Genomic DNA, 16,784 nt, shown 5'->3' on the forward strand with positions numbered 1-16,784 from the left:
GGATTATTAACGATGCACCCTTATAGGTGCGCACACTCCCAGACAACCTTAGAGTGAGTGGGGGTAGCTGTTGCGGTTGCAAAGGAGATGCCCTCGACTTGCGTGGCAAGCTCAGCCGGAATTCAATTACCTTGTAGTGACAGAAGGGGGCCGATTCAAGCCAGAGTAAGGTTCGGAGTCAGAAGTAACAAACAAATCAAACTTTATACGCAGCAAGAGACGATACAGAGGGATACACACGAACTCTAAAAATGCACAGACGAGAGGTTCACAGAAAACAACGCTAAGCATGCAACTAAGAAGGTATTCAATAACACAGAGGCTTTACAATACAGAACAACACATGAGAGTCAAATAAGCAAACACCAAATTGTTCACCGAGCACTGTTACAGATCGACGCCTCGAGAGTCACGATACGGCCGCCATGTAAGACGAGCGCCGCTGCCTCGCAGATCTGTGGGCTTGGCAGCAGCGGCTGAACCCCGGCAGTCGAGCAGTAGCACTTGAGAATACGCCGCAATACTAGCTCATACACTGCCCGCCGGGGTGGCGCAGTTGTTACTGCGCTCGACTACTATTCCCAAGGATGCGGGATCGAATCCCGGCCTCGACGGCCGCTTTTCGGTGGAGGAGAAAAGCAAGGCGGCTGTGTGCTGTGCGATGTCAGCGCACGTTAAAGAACCCCAGGTGGCTAAAATTTCCAGCTCATACACTGACTAACACAAGCGACGCGACCTCCATTAATAGGGCGCGTCGCGTGTGTCTGTTAAGACGCGAAAGGCTAGCGCGCACACATACATATCTTCGCTTGTTAAAACGTTCCCTTTTCCTTCCGCCGAGCCGCACGGCGTCATTGGTCAGGTGCAGCTGAAACTTCCAGAGAGGACTCGAATTTTCCGGCCTGATGGGTCACCGTCATCGTCGAGCGATGAGGGGGAGGGTGAAGCCGATGAATACGAGGCCACGCGCTCTCCTCGCGAGGGGAAGGAAGCAAAGTCTAGCCTCTCGAATGTCGTTGAACCTTCGATGCGGCGCCGCGCGGGCTTCGCGCCGCGCCGGCTTAATGTGCGCCGATTTCGGGAAACACTATCCAGAAACATAGGTAAACGGAATCATGAAGGAAACGGAAAGCATAGAATCATGAAAGGATATGCATGCTCCATGCCCTGGAACAAATATCAGCTGGCTGGATGGCGACGCAATCCTATTGCGCAAACATCTGTCAATAGGCGGAACTAGAAATGGTATCGACAGTATAACCTTAAACTACCTTAAAGCTGTAACTGGAACATCCCATCGTTTTGCTCAACCGACTTGTAACGAATTTCATTATGCAGTACCATCATCAATGTACGCCTTTTTACGCGGCGACTTAATTTTTCCGAACATAACTTGGAGCTCCTACAACCTTCAATATTTAAATTTCAATCTCATGCAAGTGAATATATATTGCCGCAAAACCTTTCAAACTGTATTTGTTGTTTTTTAACAGCCGCAGGCATGCTGCTTTATCACTGTGATTCTGGTACGCGTATCAGTTCTGTATTCTTTGTTTGTTAATGCTCGATGCCGCGAGACGCACCTTTATCAGTTTCGTTGTCGCGAAAGATGCGTCGAGATCTGTCTCGAAGATTCCGATCACTCGCGTATGTTTCTACAATGTTCCAGGTTGTACTAGTAGCAGTTTGCGACGTTATCTAGATTGTTCTGTGTAGCCTTTAAATTGAGCGTTGACGAGTGTGACGGGCATTCTTTGTTCGATGATCGACAAGCACGTTTGTTGCTATCGCCGCCGCCGAGTTGCTTAGTTCTTTTGCGGGCGCAAGTCAGCCCAATAAAGAGTTTCTTCAGTGCAATCACCGACTCTTCATTTGTGTCATCGATCTTGTAAACAACACGTGACAACATTATACACATGCATAGCATTTTCGCTGCAGCAAGTTCTCTCACATGCAACCAGAACAACAACCAACATAGCAAGCACGTAAGATTTATTACTGACAAGTTGACCTGACATAGTTACACCTTCAACATTCTTGTCGGTATTAGCGATTTCTTTCTTCTCGATGAAAACACGATAGCGTTAAATACTTCTTTCTGCACAAACTCCGGCGTTGTCAGCGTCTTGACTGAAAAATTGTAGGCACGAATTTAGGAAGTAGAGGTTGGCAGGTGACATGACTGACTGTGAGGTGTGTGACGCAGTGAGAACACACATCACAAATATAGAGTGAGCTGCCAACTCTGGTTGCTCAACTGATGTGTAAGGGAGGTATAGGAATCAGTTTTCCACGGCTGCTGAGCCGCGGACTCTAATTCTAGTCCAGGCAGGCACTTTCGTGCGACCTGGTTGGGGCAGGTATTCGGGCGCTTTCTGCCAGTAGCTGGACGACGGGGTAGCTCGGGATATTAGTGGATTAGAGGTACAATTCTAGAATAGATAATTTAGAGATAACATACTATATGTACGCGAACAAGGAACAAGGGTAGCCGCAAACGCGCGCTTTAACGCTACCACGTCATAATGTTGTAGTCTAATTAAGTGTACCCTAATTTTGGTCACTGTTCACGATGCTCCGATAATTAGGAAAACAAAAATGCACCAGTACAAGAGAGGTAAGTCGGAGGCAATTACCAATAAAGGTTAAAACGGAAAGTTGAGCTAGTTGACGCATTTCTTTAACACACAGCGGAATAGACAAAGGACACGCGAGTAAACGGAGACAGCGCTGTCCCCGTTTACTCGCGTGTCCTTCGTCTGTTGCGCTGCGTGTTCAACCAATAAAGGCTCTTATATTATTTATCTTTTTTCTGTTTTTTTTTTTTTTACAAGTGGAGCGTCTAAAACCAGCTGAAGCACGATTGACGCTGTACTCGTTGCAATGAGTGGTACATTCTGCAATACACCATCACCATCAGGAGAAACGCTCCCTGGTACAAAATGTTTTAAGGCATTTATGAAACAGGAAGAAGGCGGTAGCTGTTATTTAGGCGTACACTTTTTTCTATGCACAAAAACCTGACGAAAAAAAAAAGGCATCTTTGTAAGTAACATTAACGTGCTGTGGTGAAGCCAGGCCAGTAGTGTGGCGAAGCCCATTTTAAAGGCGAGTAATATTGAAACATTACGAAAAGATGGTGATGGACCGGTTCCTCATAGTATCAGCTTTCAGTTTTCGGGAAGCGCGGTTCGCTTGAGTAGCCGCCAATTGACCAGACTGCATTTGTGTACTCAATGCATACTAGTTATCATATGCTTTGGAGAGTTCACGTGGCCTTTTCGATGCGGCAGCTGGTTCGCCGCATTTTCCAAACTATCTTCCTCCTACGGTAACTACTGCAGGGATGATTACTATGACAGCTATTCTCTGAATATACCTCTTCTACATCATGCTCATTATTGCGGTAATTACTTTCTGTCTACTCTATTTGTCTTCTTTCGCCGTGCTTTCTTCCTTTCACATAACCACCAAGCGGATTATTTCCGAGGCACTTCCACTTCGGTTGCTTAGTCTTACGACCTTGCCGTGCCCTTGTCTTTCCGCATGCCCAATTTCACAATGGTCCTGTAGGTAACCAGACTTTGGTTACTCATTCTTGACCTCGGCGTGTCCTCTTTCGTGGCAACCGCCATTCCTCTTTATGACAATCACTCACTGGGTAAGCGACTACTACTTCTGATACTAACACTACTATACTACTGCTATACTACTACCTTACGGCTACTACTGTTATCATGTGCTACTAGTATAATACTGCTACTGCTATCACTATACGAGTAATAATAGTAGTACTATTACTAATATAAACACCAAACCCAGGAAGTGGGTAGCTGCGCTGAATAATAAACAAATTAGAGCTGGTTTCTTTGATCAGGTGAAATATTACACATGTAGAACATGAATGAAAACGGGCACTTTAGAAGGCTGCTGTTCCGCAAGCAATTTCCTGCAGCCTGCAGTCGAATGAGTGTTCCAAGTTATACGTGACACAGCATCATAATAAATATTTTGTGATTTCCACCAAACCTGTGATTGCTAAGCAGAAGCCTGCATCGGTAAATTTTCTCAAATAGCAATGCCCTTTCCATATATTCTCAACCAGAATAAGGGCAAAGACATCGCTTTATGAGGACCCAGCGATAATGAAAGGTTGAAATTTATATAGGCTGTAGGTAAAGCATAAAAGTTTTCTACGCGAGCTCTGAAACTGAAACGTAATCAATGAATAATAAGCAGGCTGTTTCTGACAGCAGCGGAGAAGCGTGAAAAAGCTTCGCAGTGACGTCACAAATAGTAATATTTGCTATTTTCTGCGTCCGCCCAGATACTGCAGTGCGCCATAGGGCGCTTTGAGAACATCGCTTCCGGTAGCATTCATATTGATGCTTCAAATCAAGCCTTTCGTAACGCAAACATACTGACAACGTCCAAGACATTATCATGCAAGCCCTTTCCCCTGTAGTTGCATATCTCAATTAGGCGCGAAAAATTAAAAAGAAAAAAAAGAACAGTCGTTAAGAGTGAAAGCAACGCTACTAACAAGTCTCAAACACCAGACAGTTGATAACTAATGAGTGCTTTCACACTGTGAGAACAGTGGTATAGCTATTGTTTCTAATGCTAACGCCAAAATATTTTGCATGTTTGGAATACAGGCGATAACATTCGACCACTTGTAGCTTCTTCAATAGTGAAACTGGTGCAGTTTCTTTGTAAAAGAGGGCTCCGTGCTAGTTCAATTGCCATTCGGCAGCACATTGAAAATTTATTTGGCTATTGGTAGGCGAGCCATGTTCGTACCTTTAGCGAGAGTCAATGAACTTACGAATGTTAGCACTGTCCGTGTGCTGTGCAATGTCAGTGCACGTTAAAGATTCCGAGGTACTCGAATTACTCTGTAGCCCTCCACTTAGGCGCTTCTTTCTCTCTTTGCACTTTCACTCCCGCCTTCCTTCTTTTACGGTGCGTGAAAGACACACACAAGACAGGTGGTGAAGGGTGGCTGTTCCTGGCCCTACGGGGCTCGGAGTGGTAGGTCAACGCCGCTTGCGGCGGGGCTAGCCTACCACCAAAATTTTATCTGTTGTAGGCCGTCAGTCCGCTTGCGGCGGGGGCTAGCCTGCCACCGAATTTTTATTTGTTGTAGGCCGTCATTGCACCCATCACCGCTTCGGTGGTGTTGGACGACGGCTGTTGTTGCAGCGCGCGTCTTTCTTTCCCTCTTCCTTTTCTTTCTTCTCTATTTTCTCTTCTGTCTGCACGAGGCAGCAGAAGTGCCCCACCGGGGTGGTGCAGTGGTAAGACGCCCGACTACTGTGCCGGAGTACCCGGGTTCGAACCCGACCTCGGCGGCTGCGTTTCGATGGAGGCGAAACGAAGAGGCGTCCGTGTGCTGTGCGAAGTCAATTCATGTTAAATATCTCCAGGTGGTCGAAATTACTCCGTAGCCCTCCACTACGGCTCCTCTTTCTCTCTTTCCACTTTCACCCCTACTTTCCACCCTTCTCTTACGGCGTGGTTGAGGTGTTCACAGAAAACAAGTGAGAAAGTTACCGCGCCTTTCCCTTCCATAACTCAATCAGTTTACTCTAGGTTTCCAGCCTTCAGCGTTGTTGTTGTGGCTGTAGGAAGAAGGAAGAGAAAATGCACGGGCCTGCTACTCGCTCTGTAGCTGAGCCACCTCCGCTGCCTCGTGCGGATAGAAAAGAGAAAGTAGAGAAGAAAAAGAAGAATGAGAGAAAGACGCGCGCCGCAACAGCCGTCGTCCACCACCGAAGTGATGGCGGGTGCAATGGCGGCCTCGAGCCTTCAGCGTAGCGCGGCGGTAGCCACGTACGTCTTACCCACGTGAAGCTGTGATGCCACACCCCACGTGACACTAACGTGTGGGCTGGAACGAGCTGCCAACTTGGGTCTCTAGTTTCACATGGGACGGTTATGTCAGAATCAGCCTGCCAAGACTCTGGCATTCACGTTTCCCCTACAGGCTACTTGGCCCGTGTACACGGCTTTATATGTGGGCTGAGGGAGAAGAAAAAGACGAGAAGAACATTCGCTCACCCGCAGCTAACGCTTTCGCTCAATATTTGGTTCAAATAACGTTGGGTTCAACAGCGTTGAGCCCTTGTAACTTTTTCTTTCTGCTCTACTTTCTCTCTTTTGTCCGCACGAAGAAGCGGAGGGGGCTCAGCTACAGAGTCAGCCCAACACACAAGACAGGGTACAGGACGCTCTTCCTGTACTCTGTCTGTGAGTGTATTTTTTCGCGCAACTATATCATGTCTGAAGTACCACAACTAGCCCAGAAACACATCCTACTGAAGTGGGACAGATATTGCGCTTTTCCTTTCCTGTTAACCAATTATTATTATTATCACTTGGCGTTTAGGCGAGCCGATATGCGCGTTATTATTAGTGATGTCTTCGAATCAGCCTTGTGCTTATGACCTTTTCTATTTTTTCTCCCACACAGAACAAGAGGGAGCTCTAAGAAGACGTTCGAGCGCTCTTCTCGAACCTCCGGTTATCGACAGTGTTGGTGAGTCAGTCAAATATTGTAATGTCTAGATTCATCTAAAAAGGTTATATACTCAGGCATATATATCTGGAAGTCACGAAGCAATAAAAGACACAAGGAAATAACGCTTAGCTAAGCTGTCGTTATCTTCAGAACATATTCTGAACCGACAAATGACATTAATAATTAATGACAAATCACAAGAGGTAGGTGAGTGGGAGAACTACCAGGTGCTAGGGGTGTTTCAAGTAGGCTCGGCCAAATGTCGGGACTAAAAGTTGTTAAGAATGATAACCCCGGTAGCATCTCGCAATACTAGTAAGTTGATAACAAATTAGTTCTCAAGGCTGACTATCTGCCCCTGGAGTTTGCCCCTTTTCACTCGCTTTAATGGTTGGTGTGGTGAAGCCAAATCAGTAGTGCGCCGAAGTCCATGTTAAAGGCGTATAATTTTCAAACATTGCGAACAGATGGTGATTTGTAGAAAGTGCGGAGCGTTTGTGACCATGCTTTTGACAACGGTTCATCAGGTAATCATTTAAAACACTGTGTTTCAAAAACACACTATATGATGAGCTTCGAAGCTTTTCTTCACCGGAGTTAGGATCAAATAGAGTCCCCTTCGCTTGTAGCAAAAAAGTAAAAGAGCACTGCGAAAACCGCATTGGAGTAATGCGAAAGCACGGATGCTGCTGTATGGGTTACTTCTAGTTGCTTAATTCACTTCTTGTTTACCCATTTTAGTCTTTGGTACTTTCAAATTGCGCGCCAATCCCTTCCTATGCCCTTTTTCGGCTCTACTTCCGGTTGCGTGACGTCACACCCTCTACGTCACATTAATTCACTTCTTGCTTACCCATTTTAGTGATCGGTACTTTCAATTTGAGTGCCAATCCCTTCCTATGCTTTTTTAACGGCTCTACTTCCGGTTGCGGGACGTCACATCCTTGACGTCACCCTAATTGGCGGCCTTAATTACCTATTTTAGTCTTTGGTACTTTCAAATTGCGCGCCAATTCCTTCCTATGTCCTTTTTTGGCTCGACTTCAGGTTGCGTGACATGACATCCTTGACGTCACCTTAAATGACAATTAATTACCTATTTTAGTACTTGATACATTCAAATGTGGCGCCAAGCTATTAGCTAATGAGACCGTTTTCGCCTTTACTATAACAATTTAGCCTCTAAATAATTACCTAATTAACTTATTGGCTTGATTATTTTCACGGACACAACATTACGTCAACCTTTATCGATTGACACCACTCATAAACCTCTACCATTTCTCAATTACAAGTGCTGCGGACACAATTTTGTTCTGCCTCTAATTAATTACCTAATGTGTAGTCGTGATGGGAAATATTCGGAATATTGATATTGTATGAAGGTGAGGAGGTTGTTCGTTATAGGAAAAAGGTACAGTAACAGTGGAAACATCCGCTCTCCGAGGGCGCTAGTAAAGGATGTTGCCGCGAACCATTAAAATCTTTGTTGCTTTTCAACAGCTGCTGACATGTGCGGCCTTTTCACTGTGACTTCCGCGCATGTACCGATTTTGTGCTCTTTGTTTGTCCATGCTCGGTATTGTGAAACGCGCCTTTTTCGTTATGCGCCAAGATTAGGCTAGAATGATCGCAGGTAACCATACAGGTTTCCGTAATATTTCGGCGTTTTAGAGCGCAGCTCTTTGGCGCCCGTTCCTGGGTTTCGCGTCGGAGTCGGCGTCGGCCTCGTAACCAGCTCCGCCACCCTTTCAGCCCCCCAGCTCAGCCCCCCCCCGCTTCCTGCGGGGCGCCGATCACGCGTGTTATCTGATTGCTGCGCTTGCTCCTCCGTTCGCCGCCACTTATAGCGCTCCCCCCCCCCCCCTCTTCCTGCGAGGCAGCGGGGGTGCTCTCCGGTTGCCGAAACACCGGCTCGCTATTAGCGAATCACGGTGCATGCATCCCAAGCCGTAACGCAGCCAGATTCTCTACACTCGCTAGCGGCGTCAGCAGCATCAGTCAGTCGCTGATATCTGTTCGCGCGCAACGTTCCTATGGGCCCACGCGCTGCCTCCCGCAACCTACCGATAACTTAATTGCTCTCTTCATTTCTCCGACCACAAAGCTTGTTTCATGACAGCCAAGAACTGTTATTGGAGTGGGAATACGTGCGAAAAATAAAAAAAAAGTCTGTAATAATACATACGGGTCTTGTTCGAAATCTTTGCCTTATAATCTATCGAAAAGTTGAAACAGCTGATGAGCTGCGCTAAAATTTCGCATTAGGAAGTAACGTAATCGTCGGTAATTTTTTCATTAGCTCTTCGCTGGTTTACACAGATGTTTCTGCGGCGACTTTGATTTTAGCACTTCCGATTGCGACGGGCATTGGTTATTCGATGATCATTGAGCACGTTTTCTGCTATCGCCGACGCCTTGTTTCTTTGTTGTTTTGCGAGCGTAAGCCAGCTCAATAAAGAGGTGATTTTTTGTGACTACGCCTGTCTACTCCTTTATGCCCATGGCATTGTTAGCCCAACGTGACAATATCTCATTTTATATCGTCGAATGTAAAGCCCTTTTTATTTTTGTTTGCTCCATTTCATTAGAGGAATTGCAGCAGTGCAGGCGAAAACTAGACTAAGGGTCTTTTACTATACATACATGCTCATCGCCTTCATATTACTTTTATTTGTATATGATGAAATAATTCCCCTCAGCTGTATCACGATTCTCGTTACACAACGGTAACCAGTCGATGAGCTTTTTTAGTGCGTAGCACTTCTGGCCGCATTCACGGACTTCGCCGGCGGCGGTCTTCCGCTTGCTCTCTAGCTTTCTTCGTGAGCTTGAGGAACAAAGGACATGGTGGCGACGCCGCGAGCGTAGGGGTTGTTGCTCCGCGTCGCGCGTCTTAGCTAATGAGAAGGCGGAGTGGCTCACAGCTACGGTCAATGAGAAAGTGGCGCGTGTCTGTTGCAGCCGTCGCCACTACTTCGTGCTGCGTAGGCGCGTGTCGCTCGCACACACCCTCAAATCCTGACTCTTTCCTCTAGCGTCAGTGTACACGAGGTGCTCCCTCCACCTCGGCCTCGAGCCTGTCTGGGGCACGCGCTTCGAATTTAAATAAAGAAGTAGATCTGCTGTAATTCTTTTTACCCTCACCAGAAACACGCGACTGTGATCGTACGTTGCTTATTGATGGCACGCACAATTACTAAAGTAATTGACATGAAACTGTTCGTATTTTTTTTTCATTTCAGAACCGTAAGTAAACGAAACGTGATATTTGTAATCAAGTTAAAGGAAATTCAATGCCTGTAGATTTATTCGTTCATCTATAGACAGGCACAGTTGTGAACTTTGGCGCAGCATGTTTACTGTGTATCGCCTAACGTTCACGTATAGGTAAATTAAGTATTTTATTAAAATGACCATCGCTATTCAGATTGCTCATGATGTACGCTAATTGCGAAATTATTAAAGTTTTGTGCGGAAGGATAAACTTAAATTAACTTGTTTGCGCCTTACCCTAGAACGTAAGCTGTAACGCAACCACGGTAACGGCTCCCTTCTCAAGAATCTTAGACTTCGGCGTTGTAGGCGAAAAATGGCTGCCCTAGGTTTGGTAGATGATAAGGCCTGGCACTGACTGATTGTAGGGTTGTGCGATGTCACGTGACCCATGACAGTGCCGAAACAGCAGGAGCTGCAAAGTTGGTATCTGTGTTCAGATGCGAGGGTGAGGAGAATATTAAGCGTCAAGGCTCTTGCATTTCCAGTCACGCATGCTACCCCATAAGGCCGTCCAGACATGTTCATATGGCTTGGCAAAGAAGGTCTTGTATATATATCTATGCCGGATATGGTGTTTCTATCAGTTTCGTAGCTTACGACAGCATATTAACTAGTGTGTGCCAGATTGTAGATTATAGAGGGATAGTTGAATATGCCTACTTAGGGCAGGTGGTGACCATATATCCGCATAGTAAAGGCAAAAAACTATGAAAATAAGGTTGGGGTAAAACGCATTTGGCAAGTCCTCGCAGAGTATGACTAGAAACTTATTAGTATCGCTCGAGAGCAAAGTGCGTAACAATTGAATCTTACCAGTACTCACCTCTGTGGCTGAAATATAGAGGATAATGAAAAGCGTTTTACTTAATTTGAGGACAACGCAGAGGGCTATGAAACGGAAAGTGGTATGTGTAACGTTAAGAGATAGGAAGCGTGCAGAGTGGGTCAGAGAAATAATTCGCGTTAATCGCGTTCTAAAGGAAATCAAGAAGAAAAAATGGGCATGGCGGGACATACTGATAATCTCGCTGACAGAGGTGGGGCCTTTGGCGGCAAGAATGTGAAAGGCGTCTACTCAATGCCCTTAAGCACATGCTTGATGCGCCCAGTCTCTGTCATTGATGCACTGACGCGCTTGCATAGATCGAGGACGTCTTCAATATAACTGGTGAAGCTTTCATCGAGCTGTTGGGTGCGAGAGGAAAGACGCTGCTCAGCGCGAACTTTGCGCACGGCCGGACGCCCGAGATGTCAATAAAGAATTTCTTGAAGTCCGATTCGTGGTTTTTGAACCAAAGGTTCGCCACATCCGTCAAGTAGAAAACGACATTTGTCAGCTTCATGCCGTCGTTCCACCGGTTGTGAGCGCTCACCCGGTCGTAGGATGACAGCCAGTCCTCCACGTCCTGGTCATTCGTGCCACTGAAAATGACAAGATCCCGTTGACGAAGCGCACAGAGACAGGTAGTGGGGGCGAAGCGGTTGGCTGAATGGCGTCACCTGGCGTCGCGGTAGCAAGGGTACGACTGCATAGCTCGAGGATCAGTCCTCGCAGGCTCCACCAAGATTATAACGAGTTTTATTGTAAGGAGAGCTCGTTTGCTTGGGCTAGGTCGAGGCTTGCAAGTAGGCGTTTGCAAGGTAGGCGCTGGCTCGAACAACTGGTGTTTGTGGCTCGTGCCGGCGCGCTGGCGCCAGGTCATCTACTTCTTTATACCTCATCCACCCACCTAACTCTTTGCCGCCCCATGTACATTTTCTTTTCCTTGGAATCCAGTTTGTTACCCTAAGCGACCATCGGTTATCCTTTCTTCGCACTAAATGCCCTGCCCATGCTCTTTTCTTCTCCTTGATTACCACTAGAATGTCAGTAACTTGATGTATTTCTCTCACCCACTCTGCACGCTTCCTATCTCTTAACGTTACCGATGACATTTTTCGTTCGATTGCCCTCTGCGTTGTCCTTAACAGATAAACTTAACAAAGATGGCACAGTTCCTGATACAGAGAGCTCTATTTGTGCAGTGATTAGTAGTTTGGTAATATCGCTTTTGACCCAAGGTATCACATCTCTCAGTTGGTGTTTCTGCTTTCTTTTAGCTACTTGGTATTCTGGCGAAAATGTGTCCTGGCCATGATCGCCGTTCTTCTCATCATCCTAGTCTTACTGGCCCCCACCGTAAGGAAGACACGCAGAGGTGTGTCACAGCCGCAGCTAATTTCGTTCGCTCAAACCACGACTGAGAGCACCACAATCGCGGCGCACAAATGCACTAGTCACGTGGTATTTGTATTTCGCGGGTTTTCTTCTAAGCCTGGAAAAAAAGATACACGTGAGACTTTCTTTATCGCAATTAATGCAATGGGGGTTTCTGAAGGTGCTCTACAACTTTAAAATCCACATTTTTGGTCTATAGACGATATTTATTAAATTAAAGAAATTAACATAATTAGCTAACTAAGTAATTGCATAACAAAAAATTGCCTGTAGTGCGCAAACAGGCTGGCAGTTGTATGCAATTGGTTTCAATGACCTACCTAAAATATATTATCTTGTAACCCTTGGTTCAAGTTAGCTGGGACACCCGGTTTATATAGAGCACCGGACGCGGTATTCGGAGGTCGTGGGTTCGGTCCTTACCATCGGCACGTTGTTTTTTCTTCTCCTTTGTGTTTATCTTTCCCCTAATCAGATTACATTAATAATTTCTGTGATTATCCAAGTAAACATTAAAAAAAAGACATAAAAGTACCATCCCCAACGCTTTCCTCGGCCTCGCCGACTGTTGGCTTCTTTCCTTCATGCATTATAACGAGCACCCTCATTTTCCCTTAATTGATCTGCTTGTAGCTTACGGGGGTCTCGGTTCTGACAGTCTTGAAGCCGTAAGTAGCTAAGAGGGTTCTAGCACAGCTTTCGCCCTCGCTCTTGATTACGTTCTACGTGACGCTGGCGGTAACAAAGGACGTTCCACGTCCGCCGCTATGGTTGAGGGTGGCGCTGGGGAACACTCTCAACATAAATACCCAAGAAAGCAGCAGGGAGGACAGCGGCCGATGTAGCTCAGTTGGAAGAGCACCGGACGCGATATTTGGAGTTCGTGGGTTCGGTTCCCACCATCGGCACGTTGGGTTTTCTTCTACTTTGTGTTTAATTATGTTTCCCCTAATCGGATTACATTATTAATTTCTGTGATTATCCAAGTAAACATTACAAAAAATAAAAAAGACATAAAAGTACCATCCCCAACGCTTTCCTCAGCCTCGCCGACTGTTGGCTTCTTTCCTTCACACACACACACACACACACACACACACACACACACACACACACACACACACACACACACACACACACACACACACACACACACACACACACACACACACACACACACACACACACACACACACACACACACACACACACACACACACACACACACACACACACACACACACACACACACACACACACACACACACACACACACACACACACACACACACACACACACACACACACACACACACACACACACACACACACACACACACACACACACACACACACACACACACACACACACACACACACACACACACACACACACACACACACACACACACACACACACACACACACACACACACACACACACACACACACACACACACACACACACACACACACACACACACACACACACACACACACACACACACACACACACACACACACACACACACACACACACACACACACACACACACACACACACATATATATATATATATATATAGTATGGACTGTGAGAAAGGAGGCTGATCACCGATGAATTGACGCGTTTGAATTGTGGTGCTGGCGGAGACTCTTGGGAGTTCTTGGACTGCCAGAAGATCAAATCAGTCGATATTGTCGACCATAAACCCTGACTGCTCATTGGAGGGTCAAATTCTAAACTTAAAGCTCAGCAACTTTGGCCATCTGATGAGAAGACAGGAGTCTCTGGAGAAAGATTTGAGGTTGAGAAAGGTTGAGGGTCGCCGGAGAAGGGGTAGGCAGCGAACGCGATGGTTAGATGGCATCCTCGAGGCGCTGCAGATGAAGTTATGTGATGTTAGGAAGATAGTGAGAGACCGGAAAGCGTGGCGTGACATGGTCCACAGGGTCACGAAGAGTCGGACACGACTGAACGACTGAACTGAACTGAACATCAGATTAGCTAAAGCAGATTTAAACGCAGAATGGTCACTTATTTCGACAACCGATGGGGGAAGGCGATTCCATCGTGCTGATGTGCCGGGCATGAATGAGTTGTAGGAGTGATTTGTTTGTCACGAAGGAATACCAACTTTATGACTGTGATCGATTCGATCAGACATGTAGCAAGGTGACATTATGAATTTTCTGTTGAGGGTGGGGCTATCATAGTAGATCTTATGAAATAAACAAAGACGGAATATATTTCTACGTTGAGACAGTACTGGCAGTGATAAGCTTGATTTCATAGTAGTGACAATAGAATTACGATAATAGTTAGAGAGAATGAAACTGTCCGCACGGTTCTGAATAGGTTCGAGTTGATGGATTAGTGTCTTTGGTAGGGGTCCCAGATGGTTGACGCATATTCCAGTTTACTACGAACCAACTATTTGTTTGCAAAGGAGCAATTTTACGGAGCTGGAGGCAAGACTAAAGTTACGACGTATGTAGCGCAGCATGCGATTAGCGTTGTTGGTTACGTGATCTATATGAGCATTCCAATTAAGACTATAGGAAATAATTACACCTAAATATTTATAACAGGGCACAGACTCGAGGCTGCTATTATTAATATGGTATGAGGGTAATAAAGTCTTACGACGAGAAACACGCATATACTTGCATTTGTTAATGTTTTGTTCCATGTTCCACCTGTTAGTCCATTCAAGGGCATGATTGATATCGGATTGAAGGAGAGCTACTTTTTTTCACGGTATATGACGCAGTCATCTCCGATAAGATTTATTGTTGAACATAAGTTATCAGGTAAATCCTTGATATATATAAGAAAAAGAAGAGTCCCTAGCACAGAGCCTTGTGGCACGCCAGATCCAACTGGAGAAGTGAAGGATGAAGTGCTATTAGCAGTGACAAACTGTGAACGATCTGTAAGAAAAGAATTCAGCCACCTAAGAACGTTAGAGTCAGGATTAAGTTTACTTAGTTTCAGAAAAAGCAATGGATGAGAGACCTTGTCAAAAGCCTTCGAAAAATTGTGAAATATGCAGTCGAGAATGAAACCCCGGTCAAGGAATGAATTTAGATCATGCGTGAAGATTAAATGTTGCGTTTCACAAGAAAACAACTTCTGAAACCCATGTTGACTGTCAGTAAAAAAAGTATTACAATTAAGGAATGTTGCAATTATCAAGAACTTGGAAATAATATTATCAACACCACATGATGAATAAATGTTTTATTTTTCGATTATTTTTTCCACGCCAGCAGAATCAAAGACAATAAAATTCACTGGCAAAAAGTCAGCAGTGGTATCTGCATTGGTGTCAGAACACACATATTCAGAAAAAGCTGAAACGAACATACTGTTAAGGACATTTGCACAGTCATTTGGTTAAATTAGCTCGCCACTAGAGTCTTTAAGGCTGATGGACAAAGTGTCGTGTTTGTTACCTAAGCTCCAAAATTGCCTAGAGTTATTTATTAAGAGGGAAGGTTATTGAAAAATACATTCTTGATGTGCTTGAGTGCAGTTTTATATTCAAGGGCTGTGGCCTGATAAGCAGTCCAACGTTCTTGGGAACCGGTTAGTTTTGGCAGAGCGGAAAATGTGTTTTTTTTTATTGCAAAGGCGTCTTAATTGTCGATTTGAGGTGATGACTAAGCGTGACACATATTGGTCAGTGAGCGCAGCTACTCTTTCTTTAAATAAGCTCCAGTTTGTGTTCACGAAGCGATCGTGAAAGCTTGGTAAGTAATCATCTAGAAAAACAGAGTTCACGGTTAATGGCATCACAGTCAGCCTTTTCAGTTAGAGTATCAGCTCGTGGCCCAGAGGCACTATGGGTTTCATCCATATAATCCTCAGAACTTTCGGTCGGTAATGGGAAGGGGCTCCTGATTTCATGGACGGAATCATCAGAGTGGTTGTAAGCGTAGCACTTGTTTTTTATGAAGAGCTTATTGAAACGAAGCTTGAAAGTTAAAGGCTGGGTTTTGCCAAATTCGACCAGTTTGTTTCTACCGTGACGAGTGGCGGAAGAATACTCGTCGCTAAGCTTAATTTTGTTTATCCTTGAGCTTGGAACTATTGACCAGTATTTTCGGTTTCATCTTGAAAGATGTTAATTTGGCAATAATCGGTCTGCATTTATCTGATTCCAAACCGCCGAGCCTGTGTGCTCTTTTGATCAAAATTTCAGAGGACGGAATTGCTAAGCAGGATGAAAGAACACTAACTAGTGTTTCTTGTGACAGCCCAGGACTGATTGTGTGTCTGATATACCATAGAATATAAGGGTGTCGCGTCGCTGCCTGTCTACGAGCTCAGCCAGGCGTGCGCGCAGTTGGGCGTTTTCACATGAAAGTTGGTCAGCTAACTGCTGAAAAGGCTGTACTTCCCTCTCGACAACATCAATGGTTTTGCGCTCACCTTCTGTTAGTCTTTTCTTCCTTTCTCTCAAATTATCTTCCAATTTCAGCTGGGACTTTTTAAGTTGATCAACAGACTTTATAAAAGCCGCTTGATTCAGCTGGCCAGATTTGCGCAGTTCACTTGTATACAGCTTCTAACATCGCAAACACATTTTTCAACTGATTAGACTGGGCGCCAGGCAGAGAGCCCTGTGTCTGGGCCCTCGTGTTAAGCCCAGGATTGGGATCGACATCCCCGGACGTCACAAGCAGTTGGTTTGCGATATCAAAGCACTCATTCAACTCAGAAAGCAGGACTCTCTGGCGTGGGAACAGCAACAGGCA

The 16,784-nt window shown here is 45.4% G+C and overlaps 1 protein-coding gene across 1 annotated transcript in view; it reads left to right on the forward strand.

Annotated features, from left to right (window-relative positions):
* The first annotated feature begins 2,598 nt into the window (after positions 1-2,598).
* The window catches only part of LOC146174849 (uncharacterized), a 65,286-nt gene continuing 51,100 nt past the window's right edge, over positions 2,599-16,784 (forward strand). Inside the window, exon 1 of the mRNA XM_084585470.1 lies at positions 2,599-2,617. Within this exon, the coding sequence (XP_084441596.1) occupies positions 2,599-2,617 (19 nt within the window). The remainder of the gene's footprint in view (positions 2,618-16,784) is intronic.

Source organism: Amblyomma maculatum, chromosome 11 (assembly GCF_055883805.1).
Source record: "Amblyomma maculatum isolate TAMU_Amacu chromosome 11, ASM5588380v1, whole genome shotgun sequence".
Taxonomy (NCBI): Eukaryota; Metazoa; Arthropoda; class Arachnida; order Ixodida; family Ixodidae; genus Amblyomma; species Amblyomma maculatum.